Source organism: Bufo bufo, chromosome 8, assembly GCF_905171765.1.
Source record: "Bufo bufo chromosome 8, aBufBuf1.1, whole genome shotgun sequence".
NCBI lineage: Eukaryota > Metazoa > Chordata > Amphibia > Anura > Bufonidae > Bufo > Bufo bufo.
The window spans coordinates 40,636,112-40,656,670 of NC_053396.1; the positions used below are offsets into that span (position 1 = coordinate 40,636,112).

Consider the following 20,559-nt stretch of genomic DNA (forward strand, 5'->3'; position numbering starts at 1 on the left):
ATATGCGTCATCTCGCGATGGCCGAGATTTCCTGTGAACGCGCGCACACAGGCGCGCGCGCTCACAGGAACGGAAGGTAAGAGAGTTGATCTCCAGCCTGCCAGCGGCGATCGTTCGCTGGCAGGCTGGAGATGTGTTTTTTTTAACCCCTAACAGGTATATTAGACGCTGTTTTGATAACAGCGTCTAATATACCTGCTACCTGGTCCTCTGGTGGTCCCATTTGTTTGGATCGACCACCAGAGGACACAGGTAGCTCAGTAAAGTCCCACCAAGCACCACTACACTACACTACACCCCCCCCCCCCGTCACTTATTAACCCCTTATTAGCCCCTGATCACCCCTGATCACCCCATATAGACTCCCTGATCACCCCCCTGTCCTTGATCACCCCCCTGTCATTGATTACCCCCCTGTAAAGCTCCATTCAGATGTCCGCATGATTTTTACGGATCCACTGATAGATGGATCGGATCCGCAAAACGCATCCGGACGTCTGAATGAAGCCTTACAGGGGCATGATCAATGACTGTGGTTATCACCCCATATAGACTCCCTGATCACCCCCCTGTCATTGATTACCCCCCTGTCATTGATTACCCCCCTGTAAAGCTCCATTCAGACGTCCGCATGATTTTTACGGATCCACTGATAGATAGATCGGATCCGCAAAACGCATCCGGACGTCTGAATGAAGCCTTACAGGGGCGTGATCAATGACTGTGGTGATCACCCCATATAGACTCCCTGATCACCCCCCTGTAAAGCTCCATTCAGATGTCCGCATGATTTTTACGGATGCACTGATAGATGGATCCGATCCGCAAAACGCATCCGGACGTCTGAATGAAGCCTTACAGGGGCATGATCAATGACTGTGGTGATCACCCCATATAGACTCCCTGATCACCCCCCTGTAAAGCTCCATTCAGATGTCCGCATGATTTTTACGGATGCACTGATAGATGGATCCGATCCGCAAAACGCATCCGGACGTCTGAATGAAGCCTTACAGGGGCGTGATCAATGACTGTGGTGATCACCCCATATAGACTCCCTGATCACCCCCCTGTCATTGATCACCCCCCTGTAAAGCTCCATTCAGATGTCCGCATGATTTTTACGGATGCACTGATAGCTGGATCCGATCCGCAAAACGCATCCGGACGTCTGAATGAAGCCTTACAGGGGCATGATCAATGACTGTGGTGATCACCCCATATAGACTCCCTGATCACCCCCCTGTCATTGATTACCCCCCTGTCATTGATTACCCCCCTGTAAAGCTCCATTCAGATGTCCGCATGATTTTTACGGATGCACTGATAGATGGATCGGATCCGCAAAACGCATCCGGACGTCTGAATGAAGCCTTACAGGGGCGTGATCAATGACTGTGGTGATCACCCCATATAGACTCCCTGATCAACCCCCCTGTCATTGATCAACCCCCCTGTCATTGATCAACCCCCCTGTCATTGATCACCCCCCTGTCATTGATCACCCCCCTGTCATTGATCACCCCTCTGTAAGGCTCCATTCAGATATTTTTTTGGCCCAAGTTAGCAGAATTTTTTTTTTTTTTTTCTTACAAAGTCTCATATTCCACTAACTTGTGTCAAAAAATAAAATCTCACATGAACTCACCATACCCCTCACGGAATCCAAATGCGTAAAATTTTTTAGACATTTATATTCCAGACGACTTCTCACGCTTTAGGGCCCCTAGAATGCCAGGGCAGTATAAATACCCCACATGTGACCCCATTTCGGAAAGAAGACACCCCCAGGTATTCCGTGAGGGGCATATTGAGTCCATGAAAGATTGAAATTTTTGTCCCAAGTTAGCGGAACGGGAGACTTTGTGAGAAAAAAATTAAAAATATCAATTTCCGCTAACTTGTGCCAAAAAAAAAAAATTTCTATGAACTCGCCATGCCCCTCATTGAATACCTTGGGGTGTCTTCTTTCCAAAATGGGGTCACATGTGGGGTATTTATACTGCTCTGGCATTCTAGGGGCCCCAAAGCGTGAGAAGAAGTCTGGTATCCAAATGTCTAAAAATGCCCTCCTAAAAGGAATTTGGGCACCTTTGCGCATCTAGGCTGCAAAAAAGTGTCACACATCTGGTATCGCCGTACTCAGGAGAAGTTGGGGAATGTGTTTTGGGGTGTCATTTTACATATACCCATGCTGGGTGAGAGAAATATCTTGGTCAAATGCCAACTTTGTATAAAAAAATGGGAAAAGTTGTCTTTTGCCAAGATATTTCTCTCACCCAGCATGGGTATATGTAAAATGACACCCCAAAACACATTCCCCAACTTCTCCTGAATACGGCGATACCACATGTGTGACACTTTTTTGCAGCCTAGGTGGGCAAAGGGGCCCATATTCCAAAGAGCACCTTTAGGATTTCACAGGTCATTTACCTACTTACCACACATTAGGGCCCCTGGAAAATGCCAGGGCAGTATAACTACCCCACAAGTGACCCCATTTTGGAAAGAAGACACCCCAAGGTATTCCGTGAGGGGCATGGCGAGTTCCTAGAATTTTTTATTTTTTGTCACAAGTTAGTGGAAAATGATGATTTTTTTTTTTTTTTTTTTTTTCATACAAAGTCTCATATTCCACTAACTTGTGACAAAAAATAAAAAGTTCCATGAACTCACTATGCCCATCAGCGAATACCTTGGGGTCTCTTCTTTCCAAAATGGGGTCACTTGTGGGGTAGTTATACTGCCCTGGCATTCTAGGGGCCCAAATGTGTGGTAAGGAGTTTGAAATCAAATTCTGTAAAAAATGACCTGTGAAATCCGAAAGGTGCTCTTTTGAATATGGGCCCCTTTGCCCACCTAGGCTGCAAAAAAGTGTCACACATCTGGTATCTCCGTAATCGGGAGAAGTTGGGGAATGTGTTTTGGGGTGTCATTTTACATATACCCATGCTGGGTGAGAGAAATATCTTGGCAAAAGACAACTTTTCCCATTTTTTTATACAAAGTTGGCATTTGACCAAGATATTTATCTCACCCAGCATGGGTATATGTAAAAAGACACCCCAAAACACATTCCTCAACTTCTCCTGAATACAGAGATACCAGATGTGTGACACTTTTTTGCAGCCTAGGTGGGCAAAGGGGCCCACATTCCAAAGAGCACCTTTCGGATTTCACAGGTCATTTACCTACTTACCACACATTTGGGCCCCTAGAATGCCAGGGCAGTATAACTACCCCACAAGTGACCCCATTTTGGAAAGAAGAGACCCCAAGGTATTCGCTGATGGGCATAGTGAGTTCATGGAAGTTTTTATTTTTTGTCACAAGTTTGTGGAATATGAGACTTTGTATGAAAAAAAAAATAAAAAAAAAATCATTTTCCACTAACTTGTGACAAAAAATAAAAAATTCTAGGAACTCGCCATGCCCCTCACGGAATACCTTGGGGTGTCTTCTTTCCAAAATGGGGTCACTTGTGGGGTAGTTATACTGCCCTGGTATTCTAGGGGCCCAAATGTGTGGTAAGGAGTTTGAAATCAAATTCAGGAAAAAATGAGGAGTGAAATCCGAAAGGTGCTCTTTGGAATATGGGCCCCTTTGCCCACCTAGGCTGCAAAAAAGTGTCACACATCTGGTATCCCCGTACTCAGGAGAAGTTGAGGAATGTGTTTTGGGGTGTCTTTTTACATATACCCATGCTGGGTGAGATAAATATCTTGGTCAAATGACAACTTTGTATAAAAAAATGGGAAAAGTTGTCTTTTGCCAAGATATTTCTCTCACCCAGCATGGGTATATATAAAATGACACCCCAAAACACATTCCCCACCTTCTCCTGAGTACGGAGATACCAGATGTGTGACACTTTTTTGCAGCCTAGGTGGGCAAAGGGGCCCATATTCCAAAGAGCACCTTTCGGATTTCACTGGTCATTTTTTACAGAATTTGATTTCAAACTCCTTACCACACATTTGGGCCCCTAGAATGCCAGGGCAGTAGAACTACCCCACAAGTGACCCCATTTTGGAAAGAAGAGACCCCAAGGTATTCGCTGATGGGCATAGTGAGTTCATAGAACTTTTTATTTTTTGTCACAAGTTAGTGGAATATGAGACTTTGTAAGAAAAAAAAAAAAAAAAATCATAATTTTCCGCTAACTTGTGACAAAAAATAAAAAGTTCTATGAACTCACTATGCCCATCAGCGAATACCTTAGGGTGTGTACTTTCAGAAATGGGGTCATTTGTGGGGTGTTTGTACTGTCTGGGCATTGTAGAACCTCAGGAAACATGACAGGTGCTCAGAAAGTCAGAGCTGCTTCAAAAAGCGGAAATTCACATTTTTGTACCATAGTTTGTAAACGCTATAACTTTTACCCAAACCATTTTTTTTTTTACCCAAACATTTTTTTTTTATCAAAGACATGTAGAACTATAAATTTAGAGCAAAATTTCTATATGGATGTCGTTTTTTTTTGCAAAATTTTACAACTGAAAGTGAAAAATGTCATTTTTTTGCAAAAAAATCGTTAAATTTCGATTAATAACAAAAAAAGTAAAAATGTCAGCAGCAATGAAATACCACCAAATGAAAGCTCTATTAGTGAGAAGAAAAGGAGGTAAAATTCATTTGGGTGGTAAGTTGCATGACCGAGCAATAAACGGTGAAAGTAGTGTAGGTCAGAAGTGTAAAAAGTGGCCTGGTCTTTCAGGGTGTTTAAGCACTGGGGGCTGAAGTGGTTAATTCATAGTTTTGAAGCCTTCATAGTCAGGAAAATAAAGAAAACTCTTTGAATGATAAGGTGTGTCCAAACTTTTGGTCTGTACTGTATATATTTTTATATATATGTATATAGAATTATTTTCCTCTTATTTATTATAAACTGTTCTTCTCCACTCTGGCCTCCACCTCGTGAATCCCATATCTCCTTCCACAGGAGTACAGGACTAACCCTCTCTTTTTTCTTCCTCTACCTCTAAGCTGCATAGCACAAGCTAAAAATTCCTCCTGTGCAGGTACCTTCATGGATGCAAGTCCCGATGGAAGATGATTTGCCAACCCTTCCTCCTCCGCCAGATCCATGGTCCACCACAGGCGAAAGGAAACAGCTACAGAGGACGAAGAGGGCCCTGATAAAGAACTCTGCTGTGACTGGATATCACCTGATCCACCTGGTGACAGGCCCTGCTATTCTTACTTTCTCTCCATTTCCATACTTGCTTTCCTTCTTTCCCTGTTTCATTTCTTTTCTTATCCCTTCTGTCAATGTTTCTCCATGAATACTGGGTTGGTCTTGTTTGGCTGCCTATGTGGGGCAGGCTTAAGTAATGGTGTTTTATACACACCAACTCCCCCCGTGTGCTATAATGCACTAGACCAGCTCTATCCGGTCGAGTTAGTGGCTGTTCTGGGGTCTCGCGTTGAGTCCCTGGAGTCAGCTCAGCTTGAGCTCGCTATACAAGCACATTTCTTTTCTGTTTTGTTTTATTGCATGGTTAAATTTTTATTTCATATGTATGCGGGGATCCTCCGGGATGAGGAGGGGACACGCCACTTTTGTGCGCTTTTTTCGCCTTGTGACATGACGGAGCATGTGATTTACTCCCTTAATGTAAAGGGGTTCAATGTGCCACAAAAAAGGTCTCAGGTTTTTGCTCTGACACACAGGAGCTCTCCTTCAATACTCTTTTTACAAGAGACACATTTTAATACTTTTTTATTGGATGGGGGGGGGGGGGGGGGTGGAATTCTGTGCCATCAGGGTGGATTCATGGAAAATGAATTACCTGTAAGTTTTATTCAGTTTTTCCCATTTCACCACCATGACGGCAGATAGGAGACCTACCAGGTTACTAAGGGGGAGGGGGGGGCTATGGCTTGGAGGACTTTCCTACCAAAGGATAGTTCTGAAGATTCTGACAAGTCAAGTCTAGTGCTAAATGAAGGTATGAACGTTAGACCAAGTCGTGGCCTTACATATCTGGTTAAATGAAGCACCCGCTTTTTCTGCGTAGGAAGAAGAGACTGCCCTGGTGGAATGGGCACCAACTTTTACAGGGCAAGGAAGATCTTGGATACAGTACCTATCCTAGATCGTCTGTTTTATTCACCTGGCAATGGAGGCCCTAGAGGCAGCTTTCCCCTTATTTTTCCCTCCAAACTGAACTAACAGACTGTCCTTCCTAAATTCTTTAGATACTTCCAGATATCTCAGCACAACGCGTCTAACATTTAATGAATCAAATTCTTCCTCCATTATGTTCTTTGAGTTATTGCAGAAAGATGGCAACACTATTTCCTGGTTTCTTTAGAAGTCAGAAATTACCTTTGGAAGAAATCCTGGATCTGGTTTAAGAATCACCTTGTCATCCATGATAGTTAAATGAGGATGTCTGCTAGATAGGGCCTGAATTTCCCATATTCTCCTAGCAGATGTAATTGCTATAAGGAAAGCCGTCTTAAATGAGAACATTTTAACTGACGCGTCCTCTAAAGGCTCAAAAGGACTTTTTGTTAGACCCTTTAATACTATGTCAAAGAAGACACTTAAGGCAGCAATTTGCACCTTCAGGGTTGAGGGACGGAGGCCTAAGTTCTAGAAATTTCTGTATGTTTGAAGCAGGACCAGGAGCAGAACCTCTTCCAGATTTTTAGATAAATTGCAGAAGTCACTATTTTTCTACTGGCTTTGAGAGTGGAAATGACTCTCTCTGACAACCCCAATTTCCGACTCAGGATCCAGGCTATCAACCTAAAGAATTCTAGATGTGGATGAGTTACTGGACCTTGAGTCGAGATGTCTCTTTTGAGAGGAAGTACCCACGGATCTGACACAGCTAGATTTTTGAGGATCGAGAACCAACTTCGTTTTGGCCAAAATTGAGTATTTGGTATAAGGTTCGGTCTGTCGTGGATACTCTTCTAGATAACCTTTGGGATTAGTTGAAATGGGGAAAATGCGTAAGCCAGAGTCCAATTCCAAGTCAGGGAGAAAGAATCTACAGCCCAAGGGTTGACTCTTGGGTTTAGGGAGCAGAATTTCTTCACTTTTGCGTTTAATCTTGAGGCAAACAGATCTATAACTGAAGAACCATCTCTCTACTATCAGGTTGAATGTTTCTGGATTTAGTAACCATTCGCCCTGGTCTAGGGTTTTCTGGCTCAAAAAATCCACCACCTGATTCTGGGAGCCTTTTAGATGCACTGCCGACACAGATTTTAGGTTTTCTTTGGCCCATGAAAATATTTTCCCTGACAGTTTTATTAGTTGTTTTGATTTTGTTCCCCCTAGTTACATTGTCGGATAAGATTTTTACGTGATAGCCCTTTATGAGATCCGATGCGGTTTTTATTGTCTCCCATACAGCTCTTAATTCTCTGTAGTTTGACGAGTGTTCTGAAATGGCTTCTGGCCAGAGACCCTGAAATAATTTTCCTTCTTTGTTTGCTCCCCAGCTTGTTTTGCTGTCGTCAGTTTGAATCTGAACAAACGGGGTCTTCTGCCAGGCCACTCCCTTTACTAGATTTTCTGACTGGGTCCACCATGTGAGAGACGACTTTACATGTTGTGGGATCAGGACCTTCCTGTCTTAGGCTACTTTTACACTAGCATTCAGAGCGGATCCGTCTGGGGTCTGCCCAGACGGATCCGCTCATATAATGCAGACTTGGGATCCGTTCAGAACGGATCCGTCTGCATTATATTGTAGAAAAAATTCTAAGTGTGAAAGTAGCTTCAGACGGATCCGTCCAGACTTTACATTGAAAGTCAATGGGGGACGGATCCGTTTGAAAATTGAGCCATATAGTGTCAAATTCAAACGGATCCGTCCCCATTGACTTACATTGTAAGTCTGGATGGATCCGTTTGCCTCCGCACGGCCAGGCGGACACCCGAACGCTGCAAGCAGCGTTCAGGTGTCCGCTTGCTGAGCGGAGGCTGAACGCTGCCAGACTGATGCATTCTGAGCGGATCCGCATCCACTCAGAATGCATTAGGGCAGTACGGATGCGTTCGGGGCCGCTTGTGAGCCCCTTCAAACGAAGCTCACAAGCGGAGCCCCGAACGCTAGTGTGAAAGTAGCCTAACGAAGTCAGTCTCCTGTTCCAAAACCTTAGTAACCATAGCTGGAGGGTCCTGAAGTGGAACTGAGCCCAGGGAACCGATGCTATGCATGGCGTTAAAACACCTAAAAGGCTCATCGCCCCTCTGATGGAGCATGAATTTATTTTCCAGAAACTTTGGACCTTTCCTCTTAGGCTCACAAACATCTGTACTCCAAAAGGGCCCGTCATTCTGCACAGCTGAAAATTTTCATGAATTCGAACTGTTTGTTGACCTGAACACCTTCATTAGGAATGTTACTCTTCAAAAACATTTTGCCATCGAAGCTAGACAATGTAAGAACAACAAAGGAGAAAACAGCCCAAGAAAAACAGATTCCCCATCTACCACTCATACTGATCTAAAACCAAAATCAACATTTAACCCCATTCATCATAGGGGGAATCACATTAATACTTTCTTCTCATTAGTTTCTGATGATATGAGAGAAATTTATGTCAACACCAAAACAAAAGAAAAATCTGACTAAGGAAGAAAAGCAGGCATTGGAGGAACTAAACAAAAATTATCTTTTGGGCATTCAATATGCGGACAAAGGAGGAGGAATTGTATTGCAAAATAAAGAGGACTACGTAAAAGAAGCCAATAGGATCCTGGGAGATCCATTATACTACGAACCCCTCCTCGTCAACCCGCTAATTGATGATAAAAGGAACCTCGATACTCTGTTGAAACCAGCTGAGGAAGACCACATTTTAACAAAAAAAGAGAAGGAATATATAACAATAGATCATCCAAATACAGCACTATTTTATTATTTACCGAAAATTCATAAGGATGTCAAGAATCCACCGAGCAGACCCATTATTTCTGGGATCAACTCACTGACAAGAAACCTTTCCCACTATGTATATATATTTCTACAAAAATATGTAGTGAATCTCCATTCCTTTTTAAGAGATTCCTCTCAGTTAATCACATTACTAAAAGACATCACTTGGGAACCTTCTTACAGCTGGTTGACTTTGGATGTGGTAGCCTTATACTCTAACATCCCGCATGAAGCTGGAATTGATACAACGTGCTTTTACTTGGAGACAGATAGCCTCCTCTCCAAGACACACAAAACTTATCTTGGACGCAATCCATTTTATCTTAACATATAACATATTCTCTTTTGAGGGTAAAATATACAAACAGTGGAATGGCACCGCAATGGGGACGCGTTTCGCACCAAGTTTGGCTAATTTATATATGGGCCGCTTCGAGGAGGAATACATCTACAGTGGACACCCCTGGAAAGAAAAAATAGCCTTCTATAAAAGGTATATTGACGATTTGATCCTTATCTGGAAGGGCAACAAAAAAAAAGAGGCCCAGAACTTTATTTCATACTTGAATACGAACACATGGAACCTCAGACTTACAGCGAATAGTTCAACCACCTCTATTGAATACCTTGACTTGAGCCTTTAGCCAAGTAACAAAACAATTATGTCCAAGACTTTTTTTTAAAAAGTGAACAATAATAGTTACTTGGACTACAAAAGCGCGCATCATAAAAAATGGAAAGACAACATTCCATTTAGCCAGTTTAAAAGATTAAGAAGAAACTGCACTATCACGAGTGACTTTGTTGCACAAAGTCAAATTTTACGCTTAAGATTTATTAGTAAAAAATACCCCAGAGGGATCATCGAAGGCGCATTTATGCGCGCTAACAGGCAGAGTCAGGAAGATTGTCTGACAACTAAAGACAAATCCAAAGAACTGGAGACCACTTCAAAATATAAATCTTCCTTTATTACAAAGTTTAATCCGAATCACGAGGCCTTGAGGAACATCTTAACAAAACATTGGAACATATTAAGAAATGACCCTTTTCTTAAAGGGTTTCTGTCACCCCACAAAACTCTTTTTTTTTTTTTTGGATAGTTAGATTCCTCATAGCGCGATATAGCAGAATATAATAGTCTTACTTACTTTCATGCGGCCGATTCTTTATAAAACGAAGTTTTATAATATGTAAATGAGGGCTCTACCAGCAAGTAGGGCGTCTACTTGCTGGTAGCCGCAGCAGAAATCCGCCCCCTCGCCGTGTTGATTGACAGGGCCAGCTGTGATCTCCTCCTCCGGCCGGCCCTGTCAGTAATTCAAAAATCGCGCGCCTCTGGTCATTCGGCGCAGGCGCTCTGAGATAAGGAGGCTCGTCTCCTCAGCACTCCCTCAGTGCGCCGATGACGTCTTCTCTTTCGGTGATGTCATCGGCGCAGGCGCACTGAGGGAGTGCTGAGGGGACGAGCCTCCTCATCTCAGAGCGCCTGCGCCGAATGACCAGAGGCGCGCGATTTTTGAATTACTGACAGGGCCGGCCGGAGGAGGAGATCACGGCTGGCCCTGTCAATCAACACGGCGAGGGGGCGGTTTTCTGCTGCGGCTACCAGCAAGTAGCCGCCCTACTTGCTGGTAGAGCCCTCATTTACATATTATAAAACTTCGTTTTATAAAGAATCGGCCGCATGAAAGTAAGTAAGACTATTATATTCTCCTATATCGCGCTATGAGGAATCTAACTATCCAAAAAAAAAAAAAAAAAGAGTTTTGTGGGGTGACAGAAACCCTTTAAGGAATCTATCCCGCCCAAACCTCAGATCATTTTTAGAAGGGCTGGGACACTGAAGAATATATTAGCTCCTAGCAAACTGAAAAAGAAAGGGCCGACAGCTACAACTGCCCAGGATTTTTTCCAGACCGCGCGGGCAGTTATAAATGTAATCATGCCCAGTGCAAATGTTGCACTAGTATCTCCAACCGGATTAAAAAATTTAAGAGCAATGTAACAGGGGAAGAATTTCAAATAAAGAGCTTCATGAACTGCTCTTCTTCATTTATCGTGTACCTTGCTGAATGTGAATGCGGCCTACAATATGTTGGCCGCACTATACAGTCACTTAGGGAACACCTAAATAAGCACCGGTGGAACATTGTACACGGCTTCCAGAAACATAGCGTTTCGAGACATTTTTTATTATGTCACGACAAAGATCCTTCCAAGCTTAACATCACACCGATTGAATACATTAATGAAAAATTTGGAAAAATTCACAATTTTTTAAAAATTTCAATTTCTCTGCTTTTAACCACCTCAGCTCCCCTAGCTTAAACATTCTTAATGACCAGACCACTTTTTACAATTCTGACCTACACTACTTTCACGGTTTATTGCTCGGTCATACAACTTACCACCAAAATGAATTTTACCTCCTTTTCTTCTCACTAATAAGAGCTTTCATTTGGTGGTATTTCATTGCTGCTGACATTTTTTATTTTTTTGTTATTAATCGAAATATACCGAAATTTTTGCAAAAAAATGAAATTTTTCACTTTCAGTTGTAAATTTTATTTATTTTTTTTAAATACATTTCTATATAAATTTTTCTCTAAATTTATTGTTCTACATGTCTTTGATAAAAAAAAAAAAATGGTTTGGGTAAAAGTTATAGCGTTTACAAACTATGGTACAAAAATGTGAATTTCCGCTTTTTGAAGCAGCTCTGACTTTCTGAGCACCTGTCATGTTTCCTGAGGTTCTACAATGCCCAGACAGTAGAAAACCCCCACAAATAACCCCATTTCGGAAAGTAGACACCCTAAGGTATTCGCTGATGGGCATAGTGAGTTCATAGAACCTTTTATTTTTTGTCACAAGTTAGCGGAAAAGGATGATTTTTTTATTTTTTTCCTTACAAAGTCTCATATTCCTCTAACTTGTGACAAAAAATAAAAACTTCCATAAACTCACTATGCCCCTCACAAAATACCTTGGGGTGTCTTCTTTCCAAAATGGGGTCACTTGTGGGGTAGTTATACTGCCCTGGCATTTTAGGGGCCCTAATGCGTGAGAAGTAGTTTGAAATCAAAATGTGTAAAAAATGCCCTGTGAAATCCTAAAGGTGCTCTTTAGAATGTGGGCCCCTTTGCCCACCTAGGCTGCAAAAAAGTGTCACACATGTGGTATCGCCGTACTCAGGAGAAGTCGGGCAATGTGTTTTGGGGTGTCTTTTTACACATGCCCATGCTTGGTGAGATAAATATCTCTGTCAAATGACAACTTTGTATAAAAAAATGGGAAAAGTTGTCTTTTAGAGAGATATTTCTCTCACCCAGCATGGGTATATGTAAAAAGACACCCCAAAACACATTGCCCAACTTCTCCTGAGTACGACGATACCACATGTGTGATATTTTTTTGCAGCCTAGGTGGGCAAAGGGGCCCACATTCCAAAGAGCACCTTTAGGATTTCACAGGGCATTTTTTACACATTTTGATTTCAAACTACTTCTCACGCATTAGGGCCCCTAAAATGCCAGGGCAGTATAACTACCCCACTAGTGACCCCATTTTGGAAAGAAGACACCCCAAGGTATTTCGTGATGGGCATAGTGAGTTTATGGAAGTTTTTATTTTTTGTCACAAGTAAGTGGAATATGAAAATTTGTAAGAAAAAACTAAAAAACTAAAAAAATCAATTTCCGCTAACTTGTGACAAAAAAAAAAATCTTCTATGAACTCGCCATGCCCCTCAAAAGTGATCTTTTTATAGCGCCGCAGCGATTTTACGGTGTTTTTGCAGTGATCAGAAAAAAATATATTTCTGTCACTGCGGTGGGGCGGACTGAACGCAAGTGTGCGCACAAGATCAGGCCTGATCGGGCGTACACTGCGTTTTTTGTAGAGCTTATAGAACATGTCCTATTCTTGTCCGCAATTGCGGACAAGAAAATACATTTTCTATATAGTTCTGGCAATGTGCGGATCCGCAAAATGCGGAAAGCACATTGCCGGTGTCCGTGTTTTGCGGATCCGCGGTGTCCGTGTTTTGCGGATGCGTGGATCAGCAAAACACATACGGACGTCTGAAGGAGCCTTACAGGAGGGTGATCAGGGAGTCTATATGGGGTGATCACCCCCCTGTAAGGCTCCATTCAGACGTTCGTATGTGTTTTGCGGATCCGCAAAACACATACGGACGTCTGAATGGAGCCTTACAGGGGGGTGATCAATGACAGGGGGGTGATCAGGGAGTCTAATATGGGGTGATCACCCCCCTGTCAGGCTCCATTCAGACGTCCGTATGTGTTTTGCAGATCCGCAAAACACATACGGACGTCTGAATGGAGCCTTACAGGGGGGTGATCAATGACAGGGGGGTGATCAGTGACAGGGGGGTGATCAGGGAGTCTATATGGGGTGATCAGGGGTAATAAGTGACAGGGGGGAATGTAGTGTAGTGGTGTTTGGTGCTACTTTACTGAGCTGCCTGTGTCCTCTGGTGGTCGATCCAAGCAAAAGGGACCACCAGAGGACCAGGTAGCAGGTATATTAGACGCTGTTATCAAAACAGCGTCTAATATACCTTTAAGGGGTAAAAAAAAAAAAAATCGGATCTACAGCCTGCCAGCGAATGATCGTCGCTGGCAGGCTGCAGATCCACTCGATTACCTGCAGCTCCTGTGAACGCACGCGCCTGTGTGCGCTCGTTCACAGGAAATCTCGCGTCTCACGAGATGACGCGTCGGCGCGTCCACTCAGAATAACAGGGCCCCGCAAAGACGCAATCCTGCGTACGGCGGTCCTGTAGTGGTTAAAACAGATAGTGATAACTCCTAAAATAGTTATTACTTTACATTTCCCATATGTCTACTTCATGTTTGGGTCATTTTGTAAATTATATTTTCATTTTTTGGGGACGTTAGAAGGCTTAGAAATTTAGAGACAAATCTTGAGAAATTTTTAAGAAAATTTCCAAAATCCAATTTTTAAGGACCAGTTCAGGTCTGAAGTCACTTTGTGGGGCTTACATAATAGAAACCACCCAAAAGTGACCCCATTTTATAAACTACACCCCTCAACGTATTCAAAACGGATTTTACAAACTTAACCCTTTAGGTGTTCCACAAGAATTAATGGAAATGGAGATGACATTTCCGAATTTCACTTTTTTGAGAGATTTTCCATTTTAATCATTTTTTTTCCGCTAACAAAGCCAAACAAAACTCAATATTTATTACCCCAATTCTGTAGTTTACAGAAACACCCCATATGTGGTCGTAAACTGCAGGGCGCAGAAGGAAAGGAATGCCATATGGTTTTTGGAGGGCAGATTTCACTGGGATCATTTTAAGCTGCCATGTCACATTTGAAGACTACCTGATGCACCTCTACAGTAGAAACTCCAAAAAAAAGACCCTATTATGGAAACTACAAGTTAAAGTGGCAGTTTTGTTGGTATTATTTTAGGGTACATATGATTTTTGGTTGCTCTATATTACACTTTTTGTGAGGCAGGGTAACAAAAAAAATAAATAGCTCTTTTGGCAACGTTTTTATTTTTTGTTATTTAAAATGTTCATCTGACAGGTTAGATCATGTGGTATTTTTATAGAGCAGGTTGTTACGGATGCAACAATACCAAATATGACAACTTTTTTTGGTTGTAACAAAGCATTTTTGGAAAAAAAAATTTTTGGTTCTCATTCTGAAAGCCATAGTTTTTATTTTATTTTTTGGGCTCATTTTTTGCGGGATGAGATGGTGGTTTGATTGGTACTATTTGGGGGGGCATACACCTTTTTGATCGCTTGGTATTACACTTTTTGTAAGATGCCAAAAAATTGCTTTTTTTACACAGTTTTATTTTTTTACGGTGTTCATCTGAGGGGTTAGGTCATGTGATGTTTTCACAGAGCAGGTTATTACTGACGTGGCAATACCTAATATGTATACTATTTTTTATTTTATTTTACTTTAACACAATAATAGCATTTTAGGAAAAAAATATATAAAATGTTTTAGTGTCTCCATAGTCCGAGAGCCATATTTTATTTTATTTATTTTTTTGGGCGATGGTCTCATGTAAAAGGTCATTTTTTGCGGGATAAGGTGATGGTTTTAATTGGTACCATTTTGGCGTACATATGAGTTTTTTGATGACTTATTACCTTTTTTGGGAAGTGAGGGCAAAATTTCAATTTCATCACAGTTTCTGTTTTTTATGGCATTCACCGTGCGGGGAAAGTAACAAGACCCTTTTATAGATCAGGTCGTTACGGACGCGGTGATATCAAACATGTGTAGTGTATTTTTTTATTATATCAGTGATAAATGTGCGGCTAGAAGAAGAAATTCATTTATTTAATTTTTTTCCCAGACCCACTTGGTTCTTGAAGATCCAGTGTGTCTGATGCCTCTATAATACACTACAGTACAATATATAGTGTACTGTAGCGTATTGTGATCCGGCTTAGCTATACCATGGCAAGTTGGAAGCCTGTGCCATGGTAACCATCCGACGCTGCCACAACAGAGCAGCGGCTGATGAGACAGGGAGGGAGCCCCCTGCCTCTGTGATCCCGTCAAGTATCGGGTGGCTGCCACGGCACAGCAGCGCCCTATGGGAGAGGGAGGGAGCTCCCTCCCTGTTAACCCCTTCCATACAGCGGTCCCTATGGACCGCAGCATGGAAGGGGTTAAACGTCTGACATCGGTGCCAGCACCGATGTCGGCCATTTGAAGCAATGTGTCAGCTGTGAAAATGAGGGAATCCTGAAAATGAGGGAAGTGGGGGGGGCGGGGGTATCGGGCGCGGTGGTTCACGGGCCAACCATAAAATGAGGAGGGGGCACATTGAGGGCTGCGGTGGGGGGGGGGAGAAGAGATATTATATGTACACTTATCCCCAGAACCTGTCAGCTGTCATTAGGATCGTCTGATTGGCTAGTCCGTACAGACTAGCCAATTAGAGAGATCGCTGGCCCGGGACTGCCCTCATTGGTCCCCGGCCGGTAAGCTTAGATCTGCAGACATGGTGACAGTTTAATGCCATGATGTGTATACTTGTCATGGAGCGCCAAACAGCAGTGCTCCATGACGAGTATACACATCAAATAGCACTAAGGGGTTAATAAGTCTGCAGAAGAGAAATATAAATTTTTAGCGTCCTCCACAATCGTCGTCCTCCCTTCGCCTAGAACAGGGATGGGCAAACTGCGGCTCTCCAGCTGTTGTAAAACTACAAATCCCATCATTCCCAGTCTGCCTACAGCTATCAGCCTATAGCATGGCATGATGGGATTTGTAGTTTTACAACAGCTGGAGAGCCGCAGTTTGCCCCTCCCTGGCCTAGAAGGCTCTGCTTCATCCATTTCATCCTCGGAATCAGAGGAGGAAGGGACCGCCTTTTTTTTGTCTCTTTGGGGGAAAAGGACCCGGACTGGAGTGTTTAAGCGAACCCAGGGAGGATCTAACTTCGTCAAAAATTATCGTTTTTAGCTCTTCCATCATAGATGGTTGCTCCTCTCTCACAATATCTGAAATGCATTCCTTGCACAATTTTTTTGTATATTGTTCAGGAAGCCTTTTGAAGCACAAGATGCATTTAATGCTCTTTTTGGGCCTTTTTTGCGGCTCTTTAGAACCCTATTAAAAAGAGAGGCTCAATCAGCATATGTGGCCCCCTCCTGGACAGAATGTATAATATTTCTTGCCCATAACCTGAACAATCTTCTAACAATCTATGCAGATAGGGTTCCCCAATGGGGGACTTAGGCCCCTTGCAGACGAGTGTGTCCGGATTAGGTCCGGATGCCTCCTGGTGCATTGCGGCAAACCCGCGCGAGTAGGAACGCAATTGCAGTCAGTTTTGACTGCGATTGCGTTCCGATGTTCAGTTTTTATCGCGCGGGTGCAATGTGTTTTGCACACGCGTGATAAAAAACTGACTGTGGTACCCAGACCCGAACTTCTTCACAGAAGTTCAGGTTTGGGTTAGTTGTAGTGTAGATTGTATTATTTCCCCTTATAACATAGTTATAAGGGAAAATAATAGCATTCTGAATACAGAATGCTAAGTAAAATAGGGCTGGAGGGGTTAAAAAAATAAATAATTTTTTTTTAACTCCCCTTAATCCACTTGTTCGCGCAGCCGACATCTCTTCTGTCTTGTTCTGTGAGGAATAGGACCTTTGATGACGTCACTACGCTCATCACATGGTCCATCACATGATCCATCACTATGGTGATGGATCATGTGACAGACCATGTGATGAACGCAGTGACGTCAAAGGTCCTATTGCTCACAGATGAAGACAGAAGAGATGCCGGCTGTGCAAACAAGTGGATTAAGGGGAGTTAAATTATAATTATTTTTTTTTAACCCCTCCAGCCCTATTTTACTTAGCATTCTGTATTCAGAATGCTATTATTTTCCCTTATAACCATGTTATAAGGGAAAATAATAATGATTGGGTCTCCATCCCGATCGTCACCTAGCAACCGTGCGTGAAAATCGCACCGCATCCGCACTTGCTTGCGGATGCTTGCGATTTTCACGCAACCCCATTTATTTCTATGGGGCCTGCGTTACGTGAAAAACGCACAAAGAGGAGCATGCTGCGATTTTCACACAACGCACCAGTGATGCGTGAAAATCACCGCTCATGTGCACAGCCCCATAGAAATGAATGGGTCCGGATTCAGTGCGGGTGCAATGCGTTCACCTACCGCATTGCACCCGCACGGAAAACTCGCCCGGGCCTTACTGTCACTGATGCAGGAGTGTCAAGCTCTCTAGGCTGTTCAGGGGCCGACATCTTTGTGGATGTGATTCTCAGACCTCAGATCAGTATCTACCATGGCTTCCTGCATTTTTATATTTGCCTCCGGTGAAAGGAAGGCGCGCACGCCCGAAACAGTGCCGGACGCAGGCATCCGATGAACAGATGCGAGGTCCGATGATGGCTCCCCTGCGGCATTTGGCTAAAGCTGAGCAGGGGAGCCATCACACGGATTTCCTGATCCAAGGGAGGCCCCAGCCCCCGATGAGCCCTCCTGTGAAAATAAAATAAGGTAAAAGTCGATTTAATCCATCTTCACCTCCTGACAAGCAGAGAGGTCTTTCTCTGTCCTGGCCACTACAGGGGCAGGAAAACACTGAAGAAGATGGGGGGGGCAGGGCAATTTAATCTTTCTCTGTTTTCCTGCCCCCACAGAGGTCAGGGGTTAATCTCCTGTCTGCCGTCATGGTGGTGAAATGGAAAAAATTATCTCCTATGCGGTGAACGCCATAGCAGAAAAAAGTGAAAAACATGCAATTCGACATTTACCTGATCCCCCCCCAAAAATAGGATAGGACAGCCATGTGCTGGACGTTCTGAAAAATGTGGATTGCACAAGGCTTTTTTTTTTTTTTTCTATAACGTTATATCAAATATCACAATACTTTAAGGTAGCGAAATTGCATCAAGATTTTGGTATCATGAAAACCCTAGTCACTATCTAATGCTGCCATTAGTTAGGACACCATAAAACTGGTGACAGGGATAAATGTCCGATTGCTGGAAATCCCACCGCAGAGACCCCCCCCCCCCCCAATCACAACAATAGAATTCCCACATTGAGCCATGATAATTAAGTGTGGTGCGTACACATGATCACTGCTCCATTCACTTCAGGAACTCACCTATCCTATGGACTTGAGAGTTAAAGGGGTACTCCCTGTTGTATTTGGAATACCTGAGGTGGCCAGGGTTACAGAAACAGCTGAGGGAATTGAGCCATTTCATTTCCATAACTCTCATAGAAGTGAATGGGAGTAATGGAAGCAGCATTTACTTCTATGGGGAACCAGAGCATAAACAGCCAGCTTGGTTGCTTCCTTAACCCAGATGGCCACATAGAGAGGGTGCTACGATCTCAGCGATGAATGGCCAAGATAGGAATACCCCTTTTAATCAATCAGTTGTGCTGGAAAAATACTTTGTGTAGCCTAGGCTAATGCGTGCTTGTAGTTATCTCTCCCTAGTGAAGCAGATAGAAGTCGGTCAGGCACAAGATTAGTTCTGCATCTCCTTCATTCTAGCAATCTGTGGGAACACAACATACAGACCCCACCACCAATCTGTCAGATACACTCTAAAGAGACTGGTACTCAAATGGTCATACGAATACTGAATGCCTGAAATCATCCAGAATCACGTCTCATTTCTTACTGCCCCATTTCAGAAGATAAGGAGATTATTGCATAATTCTGAAGAGGTCTATGATGATGCACTTGTAGACTTGTGCAAAAGGATGAAGTGAGAAGATAAAATTACTTAGCCATATCTCTCGCCAGCTGCACGAAACGTTCGCCATCAGTAGGAGACAACAGATTCAGGATGCGCCGGTATCCATCCATGGCCAGTTTATGTTCCCCAACCTGTTCATATAGGCTTGATCTCTCCCATAAATAACGGACATTAGTAGGATTATACTTCAGAGCTGGAAAACAGCACAAAATGCTCCTCAATGGTGTAAGCAGGTACTTAAAAGGGTTATCTAACCTCTATAACGCCCCCCAAAATGCCCCGGCCACTCATACTGGTTATACTTACCCCGCTCCCCGGCACCTGCATCGCTCCTGATGCCCACATGGCCGCCACTGCATCTTCCTGTCACACGGATCAAAACCTCCGGCAAAGGGTGCAGGGGGGTGTCAGCCAATAGCAGGCCACGACTAGGACGAGCCTTCCTAGCGACACCCGCGATGCTAGGGAGGTTCATCCCTGTTGCGACCTGCTATTGGCTGCTCCCCCCCACCTGTCGAATGTATTGATCTGCTCGACGGGGGGATGCAGCGGTGGCCGTGCTGGCATCAGAAGCAATGTAGGTGTCGCGGAGCAGGGTAAGTATAACCAGTAGGAGGGGCCTGGGCATTTTGGGGGGGCATTATAGGGGTTGGATATCCCCGTTGAAAGGGGCTGCTGTGCTCAGACAAGCACTGTGGCTTATTACGTCATGTCCATTGGTCACATAGCCTTTGTGCAGTTCAGTCCTATTCAAGTGAATAGGAATGACCTGCAATACCAATGGCAGCCACTATACAATGTACAGCACTGTGCCTGGTATAGAATGTAGAGGGCCCTCACTCCTATTGTCTAAATGGTTGACTTTTTAATCTGTAATGTCCACTTTGTCTGTACATGTTCCCTCTGAATTGTAAAGCGCTGGGGAGCAATTTTTGTTTATGAATGCATTTTAATAATTTTTGTCTAAAAAATTATATTTTCAATTGGCCATTATTAAGCCATTCTGTCACGGGTTAACTGTTTTTCTAACTTGTGTGACTGGTACTTTGACTTTGTGTTGGTCATCTAATAACCGTAGAGGTCATAAACACTTCTAAGAATGTGGCTTAACGAAGTACTGTAAGAACTGAGCTGTAATGAGTGCTTATAAGGGTAGAGATAAGGAGTCAGTCTACTCCCTAGTAGATAACGGAAAAGACAGAAAATCCACAGGCAGCTAGTGGAGCATCTCTACTCTATACACAAAAAGGTTTCCATAGTTTTAATAAAGATCAATTGAAAACATGATTTTTAGCTCAAAATAAGTACAAAGCAATAATAAAAAATTGCCCCCAAAAAGGTGTATCTAGCCTTTAACTATT

General features: G+C 43.2%; 1 protein-coding gene across 3 annotated transcripts in view; it reads right to left on the reverse strand.

Moving 5' to 3' along the window:
• Nucleotides 1-20,559, reverse strand: part of GTF3C3 (general transcription factor IIIC subunit 3) — a 129,248-nt gene that overhangs the window by 62,151 nt on the left and 46,538 nt on the right. For all 3 annotated transcript variants that reach the window (XM_040405671.1, XM_040405672.1, XM_040405673.1), the window contains exon 7: nucleotides 19,226-19,391. In XM_040405671.1, coding sequence (XP_040261605.1) covers nucleotides 19,226-19,391 — 166 coding nt within the window. The remainder of the gene's footprint in view (nucleotides 1-19,225; nucleotides 19,392-20,559) is intronic.